General features: G+C 40.4%; 1 protein-coding gene across 7 annotated transcripts in view; it reads right to left on the reverse strand.

The window, feature by feature from the left end:
- The window catches only part of Dock8 (dedicator of cytokinesis 8), a 219,561-nt gene that overhangs the window by 73,375 nt on the left and 119,229 nt on the right, over positions 1 to 26,957 (reverse strand). For all 7 annotated transcript variants that reach the window (XM_048806862.1, XM_048806858.1, XM_015492898.2 and 4 more), the window contains 8 exons: positions 9,803 to 9,920; positions 8,602 to 8,672; positions 7,426 to 7,564; positions 6,722 to 6,823; positions 4,515 to 4,610; positions 3,599 to 3,833; positions 1,946 to 2,110; positions 557 to 726 (listed from right to left, as the gene is read on the reverse strand). In XM_048806862.1, the coding sequence (XP_048662819.1) occupies positions 557 to 726; positions 1,946 to 2,110; positions 3,599 to 3,833; positions 4,515 to 4,610; positions 6,722 to 6,823; positions 7,426 to 7,564; positions 8,602 to 8,672; positions 9,803 to 9,920 (1,096 nt within the window). The remainder of the gene's footprint in view (positions 1 to 556; positions 727 to 1,945; positions 2,111 to 3,598; positions 3,834 to 4,514; positions 4,611 to 6,721; positions 6,824 to 7,425; positions 7,565 to 8,601; positions 8,673 to 9,802; positions 9,921 to 26,957) is intronic.

A 26,957-nucleotide genomic window follows, 5' to 3' on the forward strand; every position in this document is an offset into this window, starting at 1 on the left:
TTTATTTTCCAGCATTGGGTCTTGGTGCTGACATACCCTGCAGTGTGGTCCTATGCAAGTCACCTGCCCTTGGCCTCTGTCCTCCCCCTGCAGAGGTCTTAACCTCTGGCTGAACTTAAGAATCATTTATGGCTCTTTTAAAACATTGCACTCCCAGAGATTCTGATGATCAATAGGTTGAACCAATTTATTGATATTCTATCCTTTAGACTCACAAAATCAACCCAGGGATGTGCTGAAGTTGGCTCAGCAGTTTCTGAGAGGTGATTAATAAATTTTCGGATTTTTTTGAGCCAGTTGTGAAAGGACATTATTTAAAAATTAAATTATATAAGCTTACATTTAAATAAGTTATATTAAAAGCAAAGATAAATCTGTACAATGTGATATCCTGGATTTATCTTAGAATATACACATGACATTAACAGAAAACCTGATGAAGCTCGGTTTTAGTTAATAGTAATGTACCAGTGTTAATGTCTTAGTTTTTCACATGAACCATACCGTACAAGGCATTATACACATTAAAAGAAACAGGGTTTGCCATCTTCCCTACCTTTGAAGACATGATGTTCTTAACTTCCTCGTCAGCTGCAGAGTGTGTCCCTGCCAGGTCTGGGTTGCTGCTGCTCATCACCCGGGCCTGCAGCAGCTTTGAGTTCACAGCAGCAGCAGACGTGCGTCCATATGTGTGGTAGCGAGGGTCGGGGAGGGCAGTGGTGCCACCTGTGTCCCACCAGGCAGAGACATGTCAACAGAGGACCAGAGTCACTTACAGACCTTGAGAAGGAACTGAAGAGGGATAGGGCAGGTAGAGGAATGAAAACCTACCAGATCAAGCCTTGAACTTAGTCTCTTCATCAAAACTTGGGGGGTGGGCACTGTTTTTTAGGGAAGTAGATGGGATAGGAGGCAGGAGAAGTGGTGAGGATTGTGGTGAACTGGAGACACACACCTCATTTCCAGCCTCCTATTGCCAGCAGAAACAGAACCCAGGGTTGCCAGAACTTCTGATTTCTCAAGAGAAGTTCTAAATGTGGTTATTTTTTTTATTTATCAATATTTAAATGATGATAACTTTATAATTCCTGGAGTAAGGTTTTCTGAGATTCAAAAATCCATAGAGTTGAGCTGAGCATGGTGGTGTACACCTGTCATCCCGGCAAATTGGGAGGCTGAGGCAGGAAATTATAAGTTCAAGGCCAGCCTGGGTGAAACTACAGATTTATGTGAAATGAGGCTGCATGGACTAATAAAGTACCACGTTTATTTAGGCATGGAATTTGGTAAACTTATGCTATTTATTATATCATGCCAAACCAAAGTTCTGATAGATTATTATCTATATAAATAATTAAGAAAATTAGCAAACTAGATTATCATTATTATTTTAAAAATTTAGTTTGGGGAAACGAGAAAAGGAATTTATTAATTAACTTTTTAGTAATGAAAAGTTTAAGAACCTCTGATACCACTGCCATTGGATAGACATTATTTTCTTTGTCATTATCCCAGGCTTCCAGACATTAGTCAACACTTCTCCATTTTTCAATCTTTATTTTCCCAGTATGTAAGTCATACTTGATCAAGCGTTTAATCCTTTTATTTTTTTTTACTTAAAAAATTTTTTTAGTGCATTATAGTTATATGTATCAATGGGATTTATTTTTGACATATTCATAAGTGAATATGACATATTTTTAAAAAGAGATCCTCAGCTGAATCATAAATTAGAACTGGGTAAAGAGCACTGAAATATTATCAAATAAGCAAACAAAATAGGTACTTAGAGCCTAAAAAGGAAGGGAGGAAGAAAATCTAGAAAGAAACTTTCAATTTCAGGACTTATATAAATTTTGAATTCTGAAAAATAAGATTGAATTTATTTTGAATTACAAGGCAATGGGATGGGTGGGGCGCCAGACACCCTATAGGGCAACGCTACCTTGCTTGGTTGAGTCTCTGTGCAGCTCGGGCAGGCGGAAGACGTAGTGCACATAGGAAGCCAGCAGGCAGTTCCTCCCGTGCTGGTCCTTGCTCAGGTCCTTGCTGTTGTGCAGACTGTTGGCGATGGCCACCACGGACTCAAAGGCAAACTGGGAGAAGTTGGCTGAGGAACCAAGCGAAACGTGAACCTGAGGTGAATGTTCTCCCAGCCAGCAGCCATGAGTCCTGACCACTGATCACCTTAGCCAGGCTGCGTGCGGGGTGAGCCTGGGCCAGGGGACCTCTAGCTCTGGCTCTGTTCACCACAGCCATTCACGTTCCCTCCTTTCACTTTCTTCTGTCAGCACAATGGATTTTTCAGGACCAAGACATGTCTGGGTGTCTTTCCTCTCTAAACCCTGCTGCAAGACTTGCAGGCTGGCATTGTCAATATTACCTGGGAAACACAGATTCTCAGGCCATACTAACCCTGCTGAATCAGAATCTGCATTTCAACCAGTTGCCCAAGGGATTTGAGAGCCTGCTATGATTTGAGATGCGCCATTGCATGATACAGATTCTTGTATAGACGGATCTAAATGTATGTATGTTTACGTCATTCCTCCTGGTGGGCCCAGACAAACTACTGGTTTACTGTATGTATGCTCTTGTTCTGGTGCTCCAAGCCTTCCATAGTTTGGCTGCAACCTACTTATCCAGCCTTGTGCCTGTTTCTGCTCAAATTCGGCTTCCCTTCCAGGCCACATTGCCCCATTGTGTGTCTGTTTCTCCTCTCCTCCCTGGCTTATCTCAGGCTATCATCCTCACCTTCCTTGCTTTTGTCTACATGGATCCTTCAATGCTTTGCACAAATCCCATCTTCCTGAAGCCTCTGACATTGTGCAGTACAGGGCTTAAGTAAATCCAAATGACATGCTTCTCTGCAGCTTCTAGTGGTAACTTCAGCCTCTCTGTGAAGGCTGAAACCCTTTCCCAGATCAGATATGCTTCTCATACTTTCTTGTCCTCCCCCACTGTGCCTTCCATACTGCTAAACAGAGTAGGTGTTGTATAACTCTTGGAGATTAATTGCCTCAACTTTGATGATAAAGAAAACACTGTGTTGTTAAGAAAGCCAAAAATCTTAGAGGTAAAATAAATCCACCAGTTACCAGAAATGGATTTTTTTTTTTTGGGGGGGGGGGGGTACCAGGGATTGAACCCAGAGGAGCTTTATCACTGAGCCACATCCCCAGTGCCTCCCTTTTTCCCTTATCTTTTATTTAGAGATAGAGTCTTGCTGAGTTGCTTAGGGCCTCCCTAAATTGTTGAGGCTGGCTTTGAATTTGAGATCCTCCTGCCTCAGTCTCCTGAGCCAGTGGGATTACAGGCATGTGTTATTGCACCTGGCCGGAAAGGGAACTTGAAAGACTTCCTCTAATCACTCAATAAAGTTTATGAAAAAAGCTATAATATACATGCATTGAATATAAAAAAAATAGCACTGGACTTGGTCTCCCTTGAACTCACATCATCAGTGCAAAGGAAGCACACTGTTCCTGGATTTCTGGAAAACTAGGTTTTCTACAACCTACCTACCTTGGCCTGTTCTTGCCTGCCCATGCCTACCCTCACCGGCCCATGCCTCCTCCCAAGTCCCCCAGGCCTCTACCTGTCTGGCCAGCAATGACCATGGGCTGCACGGACAGCTGAAAGAGCTTGTCCAGCACCAGGTGCAGGAAGAGCACCAGGGGCTCCAGGCGGGAGGAGTTGAGGCAGATGATGCTGAGCTTCAGCTCGTGCTCCAGCGCGCTCTCGCTGATCTTGTGGTCCAGCACACGGATGGGGAAGGTCACTTGGCTCTCCAGGGAGTGGCAGAGGGTGAAGAACTTCTCCAGGTGGTTGTCCTAGGAGGACAGAAAGCATAAGACCCAGAGGGGACTTATCCCACCAATGCTCACCCATGGATCCCTAAGGACAATCAGACAGCTCTGTACGGGTACAACCTCTCAGCCAGTGTTCCAGATCAGAAGTTCTGAGTCATTTCACAGCAAGGCAATGAACTTCTTTGTAGAACAGAATAGGACCTCTCAATAATTGCTAACTAAAGGAAAAACAGTCTAGGCTCTGATGTGTTCCGTAAGCAGAGGTTGTCATGGCAGGTAAACATACTGTCAAAGAGGTCTAAGCAGATGTATAACTCAGTGACAGGCAAGGGAGGGGGGATGGAATTTTTTTGAAAAGCTGATAAAACAGCAGAAGCATGGAAGGAAAGGAGGTAACAGCAGAAAAGTTTTTCAGATCAAGTTTCCCCACAAAGTTTCTCAAGCAACTGAGCAGGTACTACCTTCCTTCGTTTAGGTACGACATTTTCCTAAGGTCTTCCACTTTAAAGGGAAAATGAAAACTGAATTGGCTTGTAAGTCCCCCACAAAGAACTCAAGGTTCTTTTTTTTTTTTTTTAATCCATAGACAAAGACCTTCTTTGGTCTTTTATTGGCCTGTTGTTTGAAAGTTTCTCTGTTGTACCCCACTCTTCAACACTAGCCTGCAGGGTCTGATTCAAAGTTGGCCTTGGTGTTTCTTACCTGTGTGTGAACAGAAGAAACAGCTTGCACTTCAATATTAAATACTCCCTTATGTCCTTCAGCCCACTTGATGGGAGGATTCTGCAGAGGGACTTTCTGTGTTAAAGAAGAAGAAGAAGAAGAAAAGATTAGCAATCCAATCTCCTTTTCTGATTGCTGACAAGCAGTGAAAAGCAACTTGAATGTTAATGTTGGGTCCTACAAATAGAAAGCTTCCCCCAAAACTACTGTAACTGGATTTGGAGTCAAGAGCTGTGGAATCAAGCCCAAGTTCAATTTTGTACTAAACTAGTTAATTTCATTTGACGTGTCAATCATTCTCTGGGCTTTAGTGTTCTCATGTTGCAAGCAGAGGGTTGCTCTGTACTCCCATCCAGCATTGATGATCATTGATTCTAGGAATTGAGATAAGTACTCTTCCCATGAATCAGGAGTGTCAGGACAGGTTGTAGAGTAATGCAATGAAAGTAAAAGACATGAAATTCTAATGCATTTGAATAATGAAAATAACTTCCCTTTTAATCAAAGTGTTTCTAAGTAGCAGTCCTGCTTGGCTCTAGCTTATTTGTAATGACTCTTTTATATCAGTTATTTATCAATATCTTTGCAGGTCTACTAGTAACTACTATATTGGACTGTGCAGGTCTGCAGGATATTAGAAAGCAATGGAGATGTATCTATAAAATAAAAAGCTTAAGTTGAGTAGAAAAAGGAACTAATGTTTACTCAGCATTAAGTTTATTGTTCAATAGGCAACACCACATTTCATGTTCACAACCCTATAGGTAGATATAGACTCAGCTTCATCTTTGAGATTCAGAGAGGGCAAGTAATTCACTCATGTCCACACAGCTAAAGTATGGCCCAATCCAGATTTTGGATCCAGATTTGTCTGTGTCCAAAACTCAGGTTTGTTCTATGCTTTAAAAGACAACTGGGAGTTAGAATATGATGAGAAGGTGATTTTGAGGGCTTCTACATGGTGCTCTGTGTCCAAATCACAAACAGAAACCAGAGAACATCTGTGAAACACTCAGGCTGACCCTTAGCTGGCTGTGAGGAGGGCAGTTTTAGTGTGAAGCCAGGCATAAGCCTGTGGTCAGGGCAAAAGATACCTCTCTTTCCAGGGGAAAAAGACAATAAGAGGAAGAAAACAGCCTGGAGAGAGGGGTGAGGAGCAAAGGAGTTGGGAAGACACTTGACTGTAAAGGTCAGATCTAAATTCAAAGCCTTGGGAAAAATTTTTTTAACTTAAAAACCCAAAGGAAAACATAAGAGTGAAAGGAGGGATCTCTAGAATAAAGGATCTTCAAAAGAAACACATCAACTGACAGCAATATGTGGACTCCATTTAGATCCTGAGGCAAACAAACAAGTGTAAGAAATAAATGACCTTAATAGGATGATGGGGAACCTGACCACTGACTGGCTATTGATGCGATCAGGGAGTTAGTGTCCATTTTTCAAAGTATGAAAATGATGTTGTGAAGGTTAAAAAAAAAAAGCTCTTGTTTTCAAGGTACATATTTAAATATGTACAAGTGAAAGGATATCTGGAACTTGCTTCACAATAATACTCTGATGTAAATAATATACTGATATAAACCTAAACCAAAGGGACTGGGAAGCATGGGAACTGGAGTTGGAACTGGTGTGGCCCGGATGGAGAGTTTGTGGGCTGCCTTTAAATGGGCTCACCCCAGGAAGAATGCATGGGTAAGGGGGTGCAGGAGGCAGGAAGGGGAAAAGCTTGATGATGCTGGGTTCTTTAGAGGAAGGAGTAAAAACTTCAGTGTCCACCTGGGGACCACGACCCACAGGAGAAGCTGACAGACTTGTCCTGGAAACCTTTTCTAAGGATCCTTTCTGGGAGCAGTTTTTATCAGTAGTGGGCTTCACTTGTCACCTCATCTAGAATGCATTATTCTGTGGATTCCTTGTTGCAGATAACCCAAGGTAATGTTATGTAGGGCACAGGCTGCATCTACTCAACATTCTGATTTGGTGGCATCTAACTGAATGAGGTTTCTTTCACAGTCAGATATTTCTCCCATCCCATCAGAGCCATAAATTCTCAGAAAATACTGTGTGTTGAGAGATAAGCACTCCAGAAAACACAATGAGCATCCTCGGTCACATTTAAGGGAAGGGGAAGTGATCCAAGACCCTGATAGCCAAGAACTAGCTGATGGCCCCTTGTTGGTTACCTCTGCAGAATGCATGGAGTAGTTGGGAGGCAGTTTTTCCAAGGCAACTGGGAGACAGTAGGATCCAGTTTGAAGACGTTCATTTAGGAGAATTGGCAGCCACTGAAACAGATGATGCAAAGAGTAAAGTGGTATTTATTACAGCATATAATTTGGGTAATTTATCTGGCTCCCAATAATCAAATGCAACTAAACAATGATTAGATATTGACCAGGTCTCTTTTTGGCAGTCGTTTCTGTCCAGTTCTTTGCATTTTAAATTCCCTGAGAGTTCCTGAGATGGTCATATCAATGATTTACTGTCTTTAAAGCCCAAGTAGTAGCATTTTTCTTTATAACCAATGCTTGTGTGTGTTGAACATCAATGTTCATTTTACCTTTTATATTTTTAAAGGAATAAAAAAAGAAAAAGAGCTACTTCTATATGTGAAGCACATATATTAAATTTGGAAAGAACAGACATTACAATGCTTTTCTTTAAAAAATGAATATTCTTTCAGTATCTATCACCTAGTAACTTTCCATTTGTAAAATCCTTCATTTACTAAGTCAACTCATTTCAGCTTCTTCCTATAATCTGCTTTAGCACATTTTGCTACTTCTGACAGGAAAAAAGCAAGTGAATGGAATTTAGTTGTTTATCTTTGCAGGGATCTTGGCTGCCTAGCCCTGCAGTGTGAATTGGCAAGTTGGAAACAACTCACTGAGTATCCCAGGAGACTTTCTACGGAGGCTCCTTGCTTCTGCTGACAGCTGATATGATAGAAGGTGAACAGGAGGTGGTGATTTACTGTGAGCTTAGCAGGGAGCTTAATTTTCACTTCTTCATAAAAGTCAGGAGACCTGTTTCAAAAGCACATTATACACAAATAACTTTTAGCAAGAAGGATGACTTCTCTGACTATAAATTGCAATGCCAGGGGCCCTTTTGCTCTTGAGTTAGCCTGCATGGTGTGAAGGCTTTTCATTTGACATTATTCTGCTCCTGAGTGAGATGTCTTTGAAACCACGCTTGTTACTGGATACACTTCACTTACATACAACTGCTCACAAATGAAAGGCTTTGTCAAGGAAAAAGAAATTCCCACATACAATGGAAAAACTCAACAATGTAATCTGAAAAGGGGGTAAGGTTCAGAGTCCTGCTGTGACCTCTTTTTTCATCTCTACCCCAAGACCAGGGCCTGGTATGAGGCTGCTCTCATTAAAGGACTGAGGAAAAATGGATGATGCAGGAGAGAAAAGGAAGTCGGTTTTAGTGAATTACGAAGCCCCAAGGGCTTCATGCACATTACCCCATTTAACCCTCATGTCAAGCCTGGCCAGTGTTTACAGGAAGCATGTAAATGGGCCTGGGTTGTCAGGCCAGGATCAAACCCAACTCTCCATCCTACTAAATGCGAATAACAGTTTAAAACTATTCCATGGTTCATTTTATTGACATAATTATGAGAGTTCTATTTCTGCTGTGGTCAACTTAAAAGCAGGCGGTAGGGCAGGAGAGGAGTTATGTACAGAAGATAAGATGACCAAGATTGGATTTTGCTTCTGATCACCTCTGGAATCTCAAAGCAAGCTAGAAAATGTATTTCTTTACTTAACACTATAGAATCTCTCTGCATCATACAAGGATTGGAGATTCAAAAAAAAAAAAAGTCAAAATCATATTAGATTTTTTAACCATATTTTCTTCTTCCTGTCTTAGTTGATGGTGAAAAATTTGCATAGCCAACACAGAATTAAGGAAATAGTAAAAATGTCCTCTGTCCTTTAAGCCCTAAAATGTAAAAATTGTCGGCAAAAATCACTTGGAAAAGCCAGAAAAACTAGAAGACACTGAAACAGTCTTGCCATAAGTTTGGATTCTGAAATATACTTACTTATTATGGTATGTAATGGCTGTATACACTTCCTGCAGAAATTCAGGCCCATTGGACTTTCCAAAGATGACCTGTTCACCAATACAGAATGAACAAAATTAATAGTGACTTTTGGATTTATTCAAATCAAATACCAGGGGGCCAGTAAGATGCTGTAGTCTCATAATTTTATAAATTAAGGGTACAAGATCCTACAACTGGTCCAACCAAACGGGCAAAAGAACTGACTATGACTGGTGTGGTGGCCCATGCCTGAAATCCCAGTGACTCAGGAGGCTGAGGCAGGAGGATCAAGTTCAAAGCCAGCCTCAGCAACTTAGTGAGGTCCTAAGCAACTTAGAGAGATCCTAGTCCAGAGAAAGGTATAGTAACTGTATTCTACGACTTATGAAAAACAGTTTAAATAACCACCCATCTCATTCAGTAACAGATAGTTAAAAAGTACAGATTCTGGCATTTTGACTTCTTTAGAGCACATTGTATTATGTGTTTATTATTTGATTTATATTTTGCCTCAGGATGAAGAACCATCCCTAAAAGGTGTTGAAATGGTGTGGGTTTACTATTACTAGGCAGTACTTAATATTTATCTGTAGATGTGGTCTGTTTGGGTAGGTATGTAATGCAGTGCATATATGGAGACATTCAGAAAACATGGTGGATGTGTTGAATTCATCTCTCTTTCTTTTTCCTCTTTCTTTTTAAATCCATGGGGTCTCTAACACTAAGTTACATCCCCAGCCCTTTTTAAAATTTTGAGACAGGGTCTCACTAAATTTCTGAGGCTGGCCTCGAATTTGCGATCTTCCTTCCTCAGCCTCCCAAGTTGTTGGTATAACAGGTATGTGCCACTGTGCCCGGCCAAGCCCATCTATTGGTGTTGTACACTATCAGAGTGGCATGGTCCTGTGGGCAGCATGGAAATACATTGATATTTTTCACTCCTCAAAAATGATCCGCATGTCCAACACTTCATAACTCATTATGGAGTAAGGAAAGAGGTTTTCAATTTAGATTGAGGCTGTTTTCCTGTCATTTGTGGAACCATACTGGACTAGCTGGAAAGGCGCCTGGACACAGTGAGTACAGCTGCCCTGAAGACAATACTCTGTACATAGAGGAGCCCTGAATTCTGCCCTTGTGGACTCACAGGGGAAATACCTCCCACTCTGCTGTAGGGTCAATGTTACCCCCTCTTTACCGGCATAGCGTGGCTAGGGTCTTCTCCACACATAAACTGGATTTTTATTGTAATGTTCCGGGCAGATGCTAGTTTGTTAGCAAAATTCAGCCTCTGTGGGTAGACATAGAGGAGATTTCTGGAAAAGAAAAGATGAAGAACCAAAGCATAAGGTCTAGAGTTGATTTCAACCAAGTTCTTCATTGAGTACCTAGGCCATTGCTCAGAGAGTAATTATTTTAATGGAGTTTTTCCCTTTAGAAGTCAATTATTGTTGGAGAATGAAGTTTCTGTTGATTCTTCCTCATTAGCTGCAGCCATGTGATAAAAACCAACACTTTTCTCTGTTTTTCTATGTAGAAAGATGTGACTGCTGATGCTTAGCAAGTCTTAATGTCTTGGAATGTTGAAATCTGCAAGGAGGTGATTGTAGGTCTGATACACAGATAAGAAGGCAAAAAAGGTTCAGCTCATTTTAAACCCAATTCATGACCTGACTTCATTCCTTCTCTTTCTCTTTTTTTCTTTCTTTCTAATCCTTATGTGGTAATTTCATTTCCTATTGGCATGGTACTCTGTATTAATTTAACTTTCCCTCATGTTTAAGAGGACAGATCAAACTTCCAAGCCCAGTTTTTAAAACTTGAAAATATATTCATTCATTTGACAAGTATGTAACAGATACTAGGCTAAGCATAATTTGCATATATTTTTTCTATTTGCATTATTACTAGTATATTCCACTGAATGTAAGCTCCATGAGGATAGGAATTTTTTAATATTTTATTTTTTAGTTTTAGGTGGACACAATATCTTTATTTTAGTTTTATGTGGTGTTGAGGATCGAACCCAGTGCCTCATGCATGCTAGGTGAGCATTCTACCACTGAGCCACAACCCCAGTGTCAGGATAGGTATTTTTATTTTATGCTTTTTTTAGAATTTTTTTTTGTAATTATAGATAGATAGCATACCTTTATTTTATTTATTTTTGTATGCAGTGCTAAGGATCAAACCCAGTGCCTCACACACGCTAGGCAAGTACTCTGCCACTGAGCCCCAGCCCCAGCCCTTATCTGATGCTTTTCGATTCACTGATATATCTTCAGCAGCTAGACTAGTGCCTGGGATATAATAGGTGCTAAGTAAATATTTTGTGAATAAAGGAAAATTTGATGAAGAATAGTCCTGATTCAAAGAAACAGTAATAATATTAACATTTATGCAGGATTTATCCTGAATCAGTAATATTTTAAATAATAAATCAGGTAATATTTTAAATACTTAATATTTAGGGTTGGGGATGTAGCTCAGTGATAGAGTGCTTGCCTAGCATGGGGAGACCCTGGGTTCACCAGTACCAAAACAACAACAACAACAAAATGAAACAATCTCCACAGACCCAAATACTTCATATTCATTACTTTGTTTAAGTTTTCATAATTATCCTTTAGGTAGGTACGAATATCATTGTCATCATACCCACATTATCATCCCCATGTTACAACTGAGGAAAAAATGAATAACATGTGCCAAACTATATGGCTAGGAAATGGCAGAGTCGGGATTTGAGCCCGGCAGCCCTGTGCTCTTAACCAAGCTATATTTCCCCTGCACAGCTCCGACTGAAATGCTAGGAATAGCTTTTCATGTCTACCTTCAATCTCTGGTCTCATTATTTGAGTGTCAACAGTAAAACAAAGACTGGTTCAATTGGTATCATGTCTTCTGGGAAATGTTTGTCTTCTTCGCTCTTGATCTGTCTCTCTTTTAACTTCCAGGCCATATCTGCTCCCCAGACAGATATATTCTTGCCCCAGGGGCTTCCAAGATACCAAAACCACCTTTGTGTGGATTGAATACTAGGAGAGGAGTGCCCAAGAAGGAAGTCCAGGTCACCAGGCATTCCATCAATGAACGCAGGGTCTCATAAGACTTTACAAGGATTTGCATATTAATAGACAACAGAGTCTCTCAACCTGGCCGCTATTGACTTTTTGGACTAGATAATTCTTTGTTGTAGGGGCTGCCCTCTGCATTGTAGGATGCTCAGCACCATCCCTAGTCCTCACCTACAGGGTCCTACTGAGATCTTGCCCTCCCTCAACTGTGGCAACCAGAAATGTCTTCAGATGTTATCATATATCCCCACGCAGTCAAAATCCCCCACGTCTGAGGATTATAGCTCTATACGTGTGAATTTCTACAGGACAGATCTACACAAATAAATAGCAGATTGCTTCCCTTTAATACATATAGTTAAATTAAATAACCAATGTCACCTATTGGATCCATATTCAAATGCAAAATATATTCCACTGGAAAAAATTAAAGTTAATAGTCAGGTGTGAGGCAGAAGATGAAAATTTAAATCTGTTTAACCAATGAGGTCTGGGGTAGGCAGGGAACGGAGAACTGAAAGCAAAGACAGGACCAAATGAGTAGGGTGAGTGGACATGCTTCTGATGGACAATGCAAACTGCCTTGAGGAAATCACTTAGTACTGGAGAGAGAGAGAGCGAGAGAGACAGAGAGAGAGAGAGAGCACGCGCGAGCGAGCGCCTGCCATGTTTCAACACTAATGGTCATTGTGATAGCCCTGTGAAGCACTGGAGAGCTAGTTTATGCTCAAAATCCCTGTATTCTGGTTTGGTAAAAGGATATGAGAGAATATCTATTTTGAAATGGGACAGTCTTCAGAACTAAGTATATGCTAGGTGAGGAAGCCTAGAATCGGGAACCAGGCCTACCTTTTCTTTTCCTATTCCATAGTCTATCTTTATTTTCAGAGCAACTTTGAAATTTGTATTGCACACTATATTTCTTTTTTTTAATTTTTAGTTGTTGATGGACACAGTAAATTTATTTTATTTATTTTTATGTGGTGCTAAGGATCGAACCCAGTGCCTCACACGTGCCAGTCAAGTGCTTTCCCACTGAGCCACAAGCACCCCTACACACTATATTTCATGGGTAACTTATCATTACTGAAAGCAATGACACTTATTTCACCAAGCGTCATCAAAACCTCACCTATTCTCCTACCAGGTATTAATCTGATTCCATTAGACTGGTGGTCACTGAAAATTGCATATCAAACTTGCATTTCCCAATTAGTTCCAGGGACCCCTCAGTACTCTGCAAAGTGTTATCAAGTATACGGGGAAGAGGTAGGGAGTGGGGATCACACAACAGTGTGATCAAACACTACTGGGAAAGACTGGGGTGAATCAAGATAAAAGTGTGTACCGTGAATGCCTTAGAGGGGGGAAGGACAGCTTCTTTTTAGAAGGACAGCTTCTTGTTTTTGTTGTTCTGGGGATGGAACCAGGGGTGCTCTACCACTGAGCTGCATCCTCAATCCTTTTTGTTTTTTTATTTTGAGACAAGGTCTCATTAAGTTGCCCAGGTTGGTTGAACTGCTGATCCTTTTGCTTCCCTGAGTTGCTGGGATTAGAGGTGTATACCACCTCCAAGTGTTTTGGCTTCAGAACTCAATTCATTTGTTTATTCTTTCACAAGTATAATATTCTTAGAAATGATCTGGGAAAACATTGAAATAAACTTATCTGGCTATGGAAGAACATCCCACATCAGGGAAGGAAAAACAATAATATAAAGATTCTCTACTCAAATATCTTGCTCAGTAATGAATGTCCCCAGATGTTCAAGAACAAAAACAATATTTGTAACTGTCAAGAACACACAGGAGCTGGGCATGGTGTGCACTCCTGTCGTCCCAGCTACTTGGGAAGCTGAAGCAAGAGGATCTTGAGTTCAAGGCCAGCTTTAGCAAGTTATTGAGACTCTTTCTCAAAAAAAAAAAAAAAAAAATGAGTACAAAGACAAATAAGTAGCAGTTCCTATTTTTATTTACCCCAGTGTCTCTAAATTGGGAGACCCACTGGAGGCAGAATGGGGTGACCATGCTGGGAACAGATTAGAGTTGCTATCTCTTGTGGCCTTTCTGGGCTCTTTGCACAATGGAGGAAACTGGCATATGTTTTCCCCCTTGATTTCTAGCCTTTGCTCCTGGCTCTTTCTAGTTTCCATCTTATCCTCTCATTGGACTCTTTTAACAGGTCCATTACTGGCTGCATTAACCACTTACATTCAAATGAAAAAAGAAGATAAAAATGAGGCATCAATTTTTAACAAAGGGAAGTGAATTTAATTTAGATGGCAGAATACACAGAAAGCATCAAAAATCAGTTAAGTATCCATGGCCTACCCAGAAAAGTAGGTGACAGGCAATGACATGATACTCAGGCTTGAGTGCCAGCGGTTTTTTTTTTTTTTTTTTTTTACTNTTTTTTTTTTTTTTTTTTTATGTACTGGGGATTGACCTCAGGGCACTCCACCACTGAGCCACGTCCCCCGCCCCATTTTGTATTTTATTAGAGACAGGGTCTCACTGAATTGCTTAGTGCCTTGCCATTGCTGAGGCTGGCTTTGAACTCTCAATTCTCCTGCATCAGCCTCCCGAACTGCTGGGATTACAGGTGTGCGCCAAAGCACCTGGAGAGCCCCAACTTTTTAAGATGAGTAAACTGAGCCCTAGAGGTAAAGTGCCAGCTCACTCTGTGGGTTAGCCACAGCCAGCCACAGGATTCAGTGCAGCTGTACCACACGGTTAACTCAGCAGCACCCCCAGATCTTGCTCTGTCCATCTGAGGCAGCCCAACCTTGATGGTAGGAGACAGGAGGACCACAGTTGCTATCAGGAGTGGATGTGGGGATAGTGATGGATGGCAGAAGACAGTTTACAGTTGGGGTGTGGGATGCATGTGGGGTACAGACCCCTCTCTGCCCATTGCTTGCTCTTCTTAATCTCCACTGATGCCACTCAAATAAGAGAGCTAATGTTTATCAGAGGACCTGTAGCATTCCTCCTTTGCCTTTTAGCTGTGTGGACTTGGGCAAGTTACTTAGCCTTTATGAAGCCCCAATGGGACTAATAATAGCACCAACCTATAGACTATGGAGGCACTAGCAGCAAGAACTTAACAAGGGACGGCTGTGATGATCATTTCCCCTGCAGAGCTGATAAGTTAGGTACACTCCACTGTGCCCACAGTGTCTGCACCCAAACCACCCTGAGACTGATGCAATGCTTTCTCAATTGACCATGACTTCTACCCTTGCCCCTTATAATCTACTCCTTTTATACTGGTGAAAAGTATCTTTCAAAATGTAAAACAGGCACTTAAAAGGGTTTCTTAAACTCAGTATTACAGGTCCTACATCATCCACCTCTTGGAAAATTCTTGGATCTCTCTCGTATCACTTTCACACACTGGCCTTTCTTCAAGGCCAAGGTCATTTCCAACTACTCCTACCCCAAGGTTTTCATACCTGCGGTTCCCAGAGCTCTCCCCAGGTTTCTAAATGACAGGCTGTTTCTCATCTCTTGGTTTTCAGCTCACAGGACACATCCTCACAGGTTTCTCCTACTGTTCTATTTAATTGGAGCTCCACCTTCCCTCTTCTGTCTTTCACAATTACATAATTATCCTATATACACATATAATTGTGAAAGCAGTATATGAAAGTACTGTGTACCCATTGGTTTTCAATCCTGAATAACTGAAAAGTACAAAAAAGTATAAAGAAGAAAATGGCCATCACTCAATATCCCCCTACACTGAGAAAAGTCACTGTTAAAACTTTAGCATATTGTCATTTAGTTGTTTCCTCTATACATTAAATCTCTTCCTCAAACTGTGTGTACAAAGCTTTATTTTACTTTTGTGTGATTTAACATTACTCAATTATGGTATTTTCTCCAATATGACTAAATAGTCTTTTTATTGTTTGGGTATGAGGTATTCCCCAGAATCTCCTGTGTAACATAGGGATATTCAAAGGTAAAATGATTGGGTGTGAGAACTGTAACCTAACTGGTCCATCGTAGTTGGAATGGACTAACTGGGTGTTAACTATATGCAGGTGGAGCATGGCTGGATGAAATGGGTCATGAAGTGCTATCTCACTTTGGGCCCAAAGCAATGGAGCCAGCCATCTATGGCTTGAGACCTCTGTAACTGTGAGCCCCCAAATAAACATTCCCTTCTATAAGTTGTTCTTGTCAGGTATTTTGGTCACAGCAATGCAAAAGCTAACTAAAAACAAGCCAATAAAAATTATTTTGACAGCTGCATTATATTCCATAATATGAATGTGTCATAATTTATACTACCTCCAAAAAAAAAGCATTTAGAGTTTTTCCTTTTTTTCAATAATAAAACTTTGATGAACACTTTACATGTTTTGCCCCTCTTCAATGCGGTATGCTTTTTTAAAATTTCTTTTCCAATGCAGCATACTTTTGAAATAATACTTCTAAATTCTGTTTTTGCTCAGTTTCTTAATCTTTGAGTTAATTGAAAAGACACCAATCAACCTTGCTTCAATGCTGTGGTTGGAGGAATAATGAGCCAAAGTTTGTAAAAATGCTTTGAAGTAGCTAGATGAAAGGGGCTGTGTAAATCACAACAGAAGTAGCTGTGTCAGACTGGATAATCAGGTTTGCTGTTATCACACGTGTCCTAGGCCCCATACAGCGGGACCCACGACCCTGTCCCACACAACAGCCAACACAGTCAACAATTTTGCACATTGATTCAGAAGGGGCTGCTCACTCTTGTATTCAAACCTCAGCACAGGTAGTCTGCTTTGCCCATGCTGTGTGTACTTTCTGTGGAGCACACAGCTGGAAGGAAACTTCAAAAGAGTCTAGCCCCACATCTCTTTTTGCAAGTCAGGAAACTGTTTTCTCAGAAAAGTTGAATAACTTTGCCTAAAAATTTTTTGAGAAGATGCTTTTCCTGAAATGTAGAATACTAAGTAGCCGCATATGGTGGTGCATGCCTGTAATTCCACAGGCTCAGAAAGCTAAGACTGAAGGATCCAGAGTTCAAAGCCAGCCTCAGCAATGGTGAAGTACTGAGCAACTCAGTGAGATCCTGTCTTTAAATAAAATACGGGGGCTGAGGTTATGGCTCAGCAGTAGAGTGCTCACCTCGCACGTGCAAGGCCCTGGGTTCAATCCTCTGCACCACATAAAAATAAATAAATAAATAAAAATACAAATAGGGCTGGGGATGTGGCTCAGGGGTTGAGTTTCCCTGAATTCAATACCCAGTACCTTCCCACCTAAAAAAGAATGCTAAGTAATAGGTTTTGTTAAACTGGTATCTTTTAAAATAATGAATGGAAGAGAATAATAACATTTTCCCTTGAGACGGAAGATGTGCTTGCATGGTATATAATCCACAGATAAGAGTAGTTATTAACAACCTGACAAACAGGCTCTTAATGTTTTATGTTTGATAAATGAAGTGTCACAGAAAAATCCTAAGAATAACATTATCTAAGGATTTGTGAGGTGTAGCCCATACCCTAAAGATGAATTGCTTGTTATGACAAAGTTATTTTGAAAGAGTGTTTAGTAACTACAGGTCTAGTCCATGCACAAGACAATTAGGATACTCTTATCTTTTCCCAAATGTGGCCCAAAATGGTTTTCTTCAGTCATATGCACTGTACATACAGAATGGGACAGTGAGTAGTCATCAGTAATCATCTCCTTTCCAGAATTCTTTAGATGGCTTCTTTTTGGTTAGAAACTGTTTTGGGAAACTCCCCCGACCCTTTTTTTCTCACACAGATTCAGCAAAACACCATTAACTTATTTTGTGTTTTTGACTGATTTGCCAGCATGTGGGGGATGGAACCCAGGTCCTCCCGGATGCTAGACAAGTGCTCTGCACTCAGCTGTACCTCCAGTCCTCAACTTATTTTTAAACTGCTGAAATGTAGCAGGTCTTGGGGATAACTGTGGAATTTGGTTTTACTTAAATTGTGGACCAAATCTGTCTGTTCTTACCACTTGGGGACCCTCTTTTATTTCCTTTGCTGAGAACATGTTAACCCAAACAGACTTTAAAATCATTCAAAGTCGGGCTGGGGTTGTGGTTCAGTGGTAGAGTGTTTGCCTAACACGTGTGAGGCCCTGGGTTCGAACCTCAGCACCACATAAAAATAAATAAATGAAGGTATTTTGTCCAACTACAACTTAAAAAAAAAGGAAAAAAAGAAAATGTCTCATGCTATTAAAAAAATCATTCAAAGTTACAATGCACAAAATATTAGTTTGGCTTATCCTAAGTTTAGCCTTGTTCAGTGCACAGAAGCAGAGAAAAACCTAGCCCAGTTCCTTATTCACAAGATGACAACCATGTGTTTTCCCAGGGACTTCTATGGCTTAGGGCAAGTGAACTATAGAAAAAAGCCACACAAGTCCCCAGTTTAAGCAACTGGATACTTTGGACTGCTCTACAGCTGAGCATCTAGCATAGTCAGCCAGAAGGTGAGAAAGAGCAGAATGCCTTAAAAGGAGAGCTGAGCAGATCGACAGGAGGAATAAAGGCCTCTACCAGCAATAGCCAAGCTCCCAGCATCAGCTGGGTGCAGGGATGAGGCACAGGGAGAAATGGCTTTTACTCTCTATATAATGTTCAGTGCAAACTTGGAAAATAAAATTTTTATATCTGTCGGGGCTGTCAATATACAAACACTGAATATGCATGAAAGGTAAAGGTTAGAAGACTGTGGGGGGAAATAAAAGAGTGGATTTGATTTTGAAATGGAATTGGTGTCAATTTCTTCTTCCTATAATTTCAATGAATGGTTTGCAACAAAGTCATACTATTAAATACAAACTAGAAAAAGAAAAAAAAAATGTTGATTTTGAATATCAGTAGGACATGTAAATGGAAGCTGCTTTTATATCAGAAGAGATGGGTTTGTATGGGTTTGTATGTCATTAGTGGCCCTAACCAAATAAGACAATGGGTCCTTTGAAAACCTGTAAAATGCACCCTTCCCCAAGAGCTGAACGAATCGATTTCCTCACCTGTAATAAAATGGTTTGAGTCCAGTCTCAATGCAAGGATACCTGAGAACTACTTTGTAAACTGCAAAATATATAGATTTAGGTGTCTCATGAGGACTATGTAAAACAGCTGAGTAAATTTTAAAACACAACTTCAAACATTCTGCCAGACTGTGAGATATTAATGTATATAACTTAGAGAACTGACAATCTGCCCGGATTTCCCTCTCTATTTTTCAGTTTCTCTCAGTGTCTGCTGCTTTCTCTGTCTTTCATTTATGTGCATTTTCTCTCTCTGTCTCTCTCCCTCAGTCTCCCCAGTCTCTGTGTCTTTCTGTTCACCAGCCCATCAGGTTACCATGCAGCATCCCAGAAAATGGTAAAATGCTCTTTAAAAAAATTATTTTTTAGTTTTAGGTGGACACAATATCTTTATTTTATATTTGTGTGGTGCTGAAGATGGAACCCAGTGCCTCATGCATGCTAGGCAAGCATTCTACCACTGAGCCACAACCCCAGCCCCTGAAATGCTCTTTAAAAAAAGAAAATTATTTTTTCGTTGTAGTTGGATACAATACCTTTATTTAATTATATTTTAATTATATTTATGTGTTGTGGTGAGGATTGAACCCAGGGCCTTGCACGTGCTAGGCGAATGCTCTACTGCTGAGCCACAACCCCAGCCCCTGAAATACTCTTTTAAAGGGAGCATCTGGAAGTCTAGTTCCATTTGTCACTGAAGTTCATTTCTTACCAGTTAGTTAGCAAGTGGTAGATAATTTTCTACTCTGAGCTGGGTTTGGGTTGTTTGTGGGACTTTAACTCTCAGAATGACAAGCACAGAGCCTAGGATCTATGGACATCTTAGGATTCCATAAAAAGTCTAAGACCCCCGGGGGGTTATGATCTACAAAAATGTGAAAAAAACTCAAAATCAGAATTAATATTTAATTAAATGCTTATTTTATGTAAAATTTCATCAGCCAATGGTAAGACTACTGAATTTAACTTGCAGTTAAAAAAAATTCCCCCTAGTTTGTAGACTGATACAAAATTATATGTAAAGTACATTTAATAAATGAGGAAGTGGGTACATATTTAACATGTTTAAATATGTAGTCAGGTGCTTCCAACTTAGAGAAATCTTAAAAAAAAAAACCCTTAGATATGGATATTGGAATTGTAGGAGAGAGTAAAATACCATAAAAATTAGTTTTTCTATTTTATTAGTTTTCTTTTTGGTATTGGGGATTGAACTCAGGGACATTTAACTACTGAGTCATGTCCCCAGCCCATTTCATTTTTTATTTTGAGACAGGGTATCACCAAGTTGCTTAGGACCTTGCTAAGTTGCTGAGGCTGGCTTTGGACCTTGCCATCCTCCTGCCTCAACCTCTCCAGCCACAGGGATTACAGGCATGCACCTCTACGCCTGGCTTTATTAGTTTTCTTATAGCCTGAGACATTTGTGTTCGTTTAGTAGCAAATTACTAGTGATATGCACTGGATTAAAGAAGATGGGCTGGTAAATGGGCACCTGGCTCTCCTGATGCACCACCACTGCAACAGTCCTACACAGAAAAAGCTTTCTATTTTTCTCAGCCTAACAATTTTGGTAATTTCAAAGTGGTTTCTTTTTCTTTACTTGTGTTTTAAAACTCCCTCTCTATCTTTTTTTTTTTTTTTTTGCAAAGACAGAGTGAAGGAACTGATGAATTATTTGCTGCAGTGGAAATGCAGCAAAACCAAGTGCACCAACAAACAAGATGCTCTCAATGGAAAACCACTGAAAAAGGTCAGTGCCCTTTCTTCAGCAGTTTGTTGGCATCAGACTGATTCTATCAGAGTGAACCTCAAATGGCTACTAATAGCAGTAATATCTTAGAGTTATGTGATGTCTTTTACTTCAGTATTCAAAAGAAAGTTGCACATCTGTACATATATTTTTCAAAGTATTTGAAGGCAATCAGCTGAGGAGGTAATTTTAATTTAGCACACATATTTCACTACCAGGAAAATCTATTTTAGATACTGTAATAAACATAGCCAACATTATTCTCACTATTTGCAGGCACTGTTTCTAAATATCTATGATAGATACCTGACCTTACTGGGTCCAAAAGAAGAAAAGGCACAGAGAGGCTACATAAGCTGCCCAAGTAACACAGCTAGCAAATGGTACAGTGCAACTCAAATCCAGGTGCTCTGAGCTAGACCCACCGCTACTTCTAAGAACAATAGTAAACAGTGTCTTTGGTCAACAATCAGACTCACCACAAATTTATTCTAATGTGATCTTAAAATATTTACAGCGACTAAAAAAGTCCCCCTAACCAACTACAAGATTTTAAAAATAGATTTGAAATTGCATAGCACTAAGATGAGAGTGTTGTCCTCTCATGTTAGAGGTTTGGATGCTTTAAATTCATCAAGAGCAAATAAAAGTTAGAAATCTTAGAACTCAATGTATTACATATCCTGGAATTACTTAGGAAACTTACAAACCTAATGTGGCTACTTTTTTTTTTTTTTTGGTAAAAGTGGAAGCATGCTTTGTAAATATGTGCTTATAAGTGAGCTAAAACCCTGTTACTCAAAGGATGTTCTAGGGGTGCAGGGGCAGTAATTAACATGATCACCTCCACTCCAGGCCAGTTAAAAGTACAGCACAGACCTGCTGCATCAGAACCCGCATGGGTGATTCAGATGCATATTCAAGTTTGAGAAGCATTAATTCAAGAGAGCTGTTCTGTTTTTAATTTGGCAGACATAAATCTTATAGATCATTGTGAGTCTATCCTCCTCACTTCCTTGGCTCCTAGGAAGCTCAAAGTCAAATTTGCAGGTGACTTTTAGAGATACTCTTATATATTAAGATATATTTTGTGTAATAATATTACCCAGATTTTGACTGATTTCCTCTCCTTATTTTCACCCAGAAAATTTTCACACCTTGTTATACAATCTCTATAATCTGTCTCCATCGCTTTTTTAAAATAGGAAGGTTTGTAAATAAGTTCATAAAAATAGAACACCAGCCATGTCCTTTCCCATCATTCCATGACCACAGACTCATGCCATTTTTTGTGTTTATTCCCGTTTCTGATGTTTCAGGTCAGATCAAAATGCAAACTCACAAAGGAATCAGTAAAAAATGAAAATGGGAAGAAAATCCCTGACACACAGGATGAAGAGAAAGGGCCATTTTCAGAATTCAGAGTGAGAAAAACAGAGTGTGAAATCTGTTCCAGGGCACAGTCAGAGTGGCAGGAGGCTGCCTGCACTGGGCCAGGAGATGGGATTGCTAGGAGGCACTGGGGTGTGAGTTCCAGCAGTAGCGTGCCCCCAAGTAACCTTGGGCTCCGTGGGCAAGGCTGCCATGTTCTGTATCAAGGCTGGTACTGTTCTCTGAACATCAGGGGCCTCTGCTCCACCCCGCCAAAGCAAATGCAGTTAAGAAGCCAGAGAGAAAACATCACCAAATTGTTTAGAAACTCAAGAAGTGACCCAATATTCTCTTTCTAAAATCTTTTATGTTAAAAAAAAATGCCCTCAAAACCAGAAGTCAAATGAGAGAAGACCAAAAACCAGCCAGCCTACTTCCTCTTATTACATTTCTTTAAATATTTTTTGGGGGTATTCATGCTTTCTCAATCAATGAACTGCATCTTGAATATCAGACATGGTGATTTTGTATAATATAAAATAACTATCATTACTACTAATAAATTGTCTTTTTGTTTTGTAGTGCTGGGGTCTGAACCCAATAGTTTGTCTTTGAACATTATTTGGACACTCACAGCTACTATGATATTTGCAGAGTAATTTTTCTATGACATCAATCCCCATCTCACCCCTTTTTAGGAGGTAGGTTAAAAATTCCTTTTAACTGAGCAATCAGAACTCACATTCCTTCTGCTATATAAAGCAGAATCTCAGGTCAGGTTTCTACTGAAAAGAATCACAAATATTCAAGCATTTGAAACCTACTGGGGGAAACCTGACTACTTTAATAAACAAAAAATAAATCTCCCTCTAACCCTGCTTGAAAATATTTTTTAAAACATACTGAACTACCTGAAATTTTACCAATTAAGGTACCCATGCCCCCCAATCTCCTTTTGAAACCCTGCTTAGCAGGTTTAAGGTATTAAGAAGTTTATGTATCATTTGCTCTCATTTTAGTAAGAATTAGTTTACTCAGCATTTTCTTCTTACAAAGAGGCTAGACAAACGGACTGAAAGGGTGAATGGAGAAAGATGAAAGAGGATGTGGTTGTTACCAGGAGGCATTGTTCTTAGTGAGATCTGGATGCTGGGGCTGGGAGGAGGGGGCAGGAGGAGCTGAAGAGAATTACAAAGAAAGGGAAGATGGAAAGGTACCCAAATCAATTTTTTTTTATTCTGCATTTTTTTCCCTTAAATTTGAGACTAACAAAATATTCCAAAGGTTCACTGGGCAAATGTATCTCTTCAACTTCTGGCTATTCCCCATGGCACCTGTGATGTGGTTTAAAGGGTCTAAGTGATTTGGATAATCTTTATCTCATTTGTCCTTGCACTTTTTTTTTTTTCCATACAAGAAGGGCTTAGAAATTTGTTCTACAGATTGAGCCCCCACTTGGTTTATTAGAACTCCATTTCAGTTACTTTTTGAGTGTCTACAAAAGAATGTATTTTTTTCCTAAATGGGGTGGGATGGTAACAACTTTAGCAGAATACATTTCAGACATCCTGCAAAATTTACCCTTCATAGCTAGTTTTCCTTTTGCTCAGTGTACTACACACACACACACACACACACACACACACACGGATCTTCAGATGCTTGGGGAGTGTGTGGTGGGGGATTAGACAGGAGTGGGGTGAACAAGCTGCTGGGGTGCTAGACAAAAAGAGAAATGACTCTATTCTTTAGTATATACAGTTCAGGGCTTCTCCCAGCCCCCAACTACTGAATATAAGAAAACATGGGAAATCTGCTTTAATTTAGGTATATATAAATAAAAATCCTCCCTACTTTGCAGGCTTATTTCTTTGGAGTGAGTCTTAGTAAGAGGGTGGGGGAAAGGACACTTCTTGATTTTGAAGATCTGTCAAAAACTGGTTATTTTTCTTTTGTTAGGAAGGGATTCCTTGCAGATGTGCTGGAAATACACTAGATTGGGGGGATGCGTTCCCTAGACAGCCTTCTTGTGGCAGCCACAGAGTTCACACAGCCAGCTCCCTTGCTTGCCCTCCACCCTCCGTGTTTCTTCCAATCCAACTAGAGCTCTCTTCATTTTTGGTAGTGTTATGGCTTGGATGTGAGATGTCCCCTAAAAGCTCACGGGTGAGACAATGAAAGAAGCTTGAAAGAAGAAATGATTGGGTTATGAGAGTCTTAACCCAATCAGCGAATAAACCATCCAATGAGGATTAACTAAGTGGTAACTGAAGACAGGGTGTGGCTACGGAGGTGGCCGCTGGGGGTGTGGCTTTGGGGTTTATATTTTGTATCTAGTGAGTTAGAGTCTCTCTCTGCTTCTGGATCATCATGTGGGCCACTTGCCTCTGCCACACTCTTCCGCCACGATGTTCAGCCTCACCTTGAGCCCTGAGGAGTAGAGCCGGCTGCCTATGGACTGAGATCTCTGAAACCATGAACCCCCAAATAAACTTTCCTCCTCTACAATTGTTCCTGTTAGGTCTTTTAGTCACAGCAGAAAAAAAAAAAAAAAAAGTTGACTAAAACAGCTTGGTTAAGAACTGCCCTAGCAGCTTCTAAGATAACTACCAGTCATCCTTGCCTCCTGGTGGTCCAGCCCTGGGTAATGCTCCTCCTGTGAATATGGATAAGACCTAGTGACTCGCATTGAATGAGGAGAATAGGATAAAAGTGATGGGATATGACTTTCGAGGTCAGATTACAAAAAGGCTCTGGCTTCCACATTGCTTGTCCTCTTGCTTGCGTGTTCTGATAAAGCCAGTTTCCATGTTGTGAGCTGCCCTTGGGAAAGACCAGTGTGGCAGAGTCTCAATGAAGTCTCTGTCTGATAACTAGTGGGGGACTGAGGCCCTCAGTCCAACAACCCAGGAACAAGCAATTCTTCCTACAACCACACAAGTGAGCTTTGAAGTAGACCCTCCTGCAAGGAGCCCCTGAACTGACCACAGCCCTGGCTGACATCTTGACCACAGCTCTCTGAAGGGCCTGAGCAGGAGCACCCGGATAATTCACACAAGCTGAATCCTAACTGTTGTCCTAAGTGGCAAAGTTTTGGGGAGGCAGCAATGGGTAACTAATACAAGTGTGTATATTGCTTAAAGTATACATTGGGTTATCCTCTAATACTTAATCATATGTTTCCTTGAAAAAATGGCTTTACCTTGTAAAATTTCTGCCTTGAATTAGTCACAGAGTTATCCATGAGGAATAACTGTGGAACAGAATGCAATAGCTACCTATGGGAAAATATTCTTAATCTCAAAAGAACCTCCTTGGAGTCAACTCAATCTCCATGTAAGTTTAAAAAAACTTGAGAATTTCTAAAAATATAATTTTTTTTTGGCTCTAGTTTCTGATTTTACTAACTAATGTGCCCTAAAGAGGCTATGACAGGTTACACTGAAGATAAGAATACTAAAAAGTACCTACTACTATCCTTCCCTCTCCTTTATACCCACAAAGTTTTAATGAAAATCTCCTGTAAATAAAAGCAAAACAAATACATTAGGTCTTTGAGAAAGACCTAAAATTCAGGTTTAAATACACTGTTTGGATACCAAAACTAAACTATGCTGTATGTCTTTTAAAAGGTCATCATACAACATTGTCAAATGGAGAAGTAATAGGAATTCACCTGAATGTTCCTTTAATGGACAGTGACAGAACATTTTTTCCAGGCTTTGCAAATAGTTTCCTAAAATAAATCTGCTAACTGAAAAGAAACACATACACTTACCAGAAAACTTCCATTTTTTTTTGGGGGGGGGGTTGTTAAAGCTGACTTTTTATTCTAATTTTGGGCAGATCCTTTAATAGTCTCCAGTCCATTCAAAGAAACGGCCAATGAGTACATCAACACTACTCACCAAGATGCTAGTTTTATCACTTCCAGTGTTTTTAATATTGCTATATGCCTTGGTTGAGGTTGGGGAAGAAAGTTTTGGAAATGAGAAACAGCAGATCTGTCAGGAAATAAATATTCCAGATGCCTCCAATTGCCCCTATAATCATATGCAGCTCTGGGCAGCTGGTGAGAGAGAAGGCTTGTGTGGACTTGGAGGTGGAACAACTTTGAAAGATCTCAAGATGGCTGCAGGATTAAGCTACAACTCAGACTGGTAGATGGGTGTGGTTTTGAGTAATTCTGGTGTCTTCTAGGAGACTGGGGTTTGCCCCCAGAGGCAGGCAGCCACTCCTCCTTGTCTATCAGTACCAAGCACAGTGCCTGGCACATCACAGGGGCTCACATGTGCTGGTGGATGCATCTACATGAGTCATAGATTTTCAAAAGGAAAATATTCCACTCTATTTGACCCTGAACAACAGAGGGTGAGGAAGGAGGTTGTTATTCTCACTCTCCACACTCACACAGTGTTTCAAGTCCACAGTGGCTGTCCCTATGCCTAGATCATCATTAACAGCTGTGTGGACTTTACCTTTTCCTAACCTACAGAAAAACTTTTTTGGGGTTGCTGGCCTGGGATTCCAAGTCTCATGATAAGAGTTTGATTTAGTTGGAACTCAACTCTGAGAGAAGATATGAGAGATGGCCCTAAGGAAGTGTAGCCCTTTCTGGGCTCTAGGGGTCCCCACCTCATCCCCAACCAAGAGTTCATGGTGGAGACATGCTCAGTTGTGACAATAATTTGTGGTCATGTTGCGTACCACAGCTCCTGTAAAAATCAGTGACCTCAAGGAGGCAGTAGGCCCTAAGGCTTATTGGCCATGATATCCAATTTTGTAGGCAGTGATTTTTCAAGTTTTCAGAGCTGGGTGTCTGGAGTTACCTAAACCGTGGTCCCATCCTCCTGTGTGCCAGGCCTGCCTTGGGGTTTATATTTAGCAATGTCAAATGTTACTCCTGGTGCTGCTTTCTTTCTCTACTTCCTTTTTCAAACTGTCACACCCAGAATCCACCAAACAAGTGTATGAACACTCAGTGGTGCTGGCACATCTATGGGATCATTTATGAAGTACATGCTAAATTTATGAATAAATCCTGATTCTTGCAGAGTTCTTACTGACTTTGGGGAAAGTTCCACATGGGAGTCAGAACATGGGTTACAATAAAAA

Source organism: Marmota marmota, unplaced genomic scaffold (assembly GCF_001458135.2).
Source record: "Marmota marmota marmota unplaced genomic scaffold, marMar, whole genome shotgun sequence".
Taxonomy (NCBI): Eukaryota; Metazoa; Chordata; class Mammalia; order Rodentia; family Sciuridae; genus Marmota; species Marmota marmota.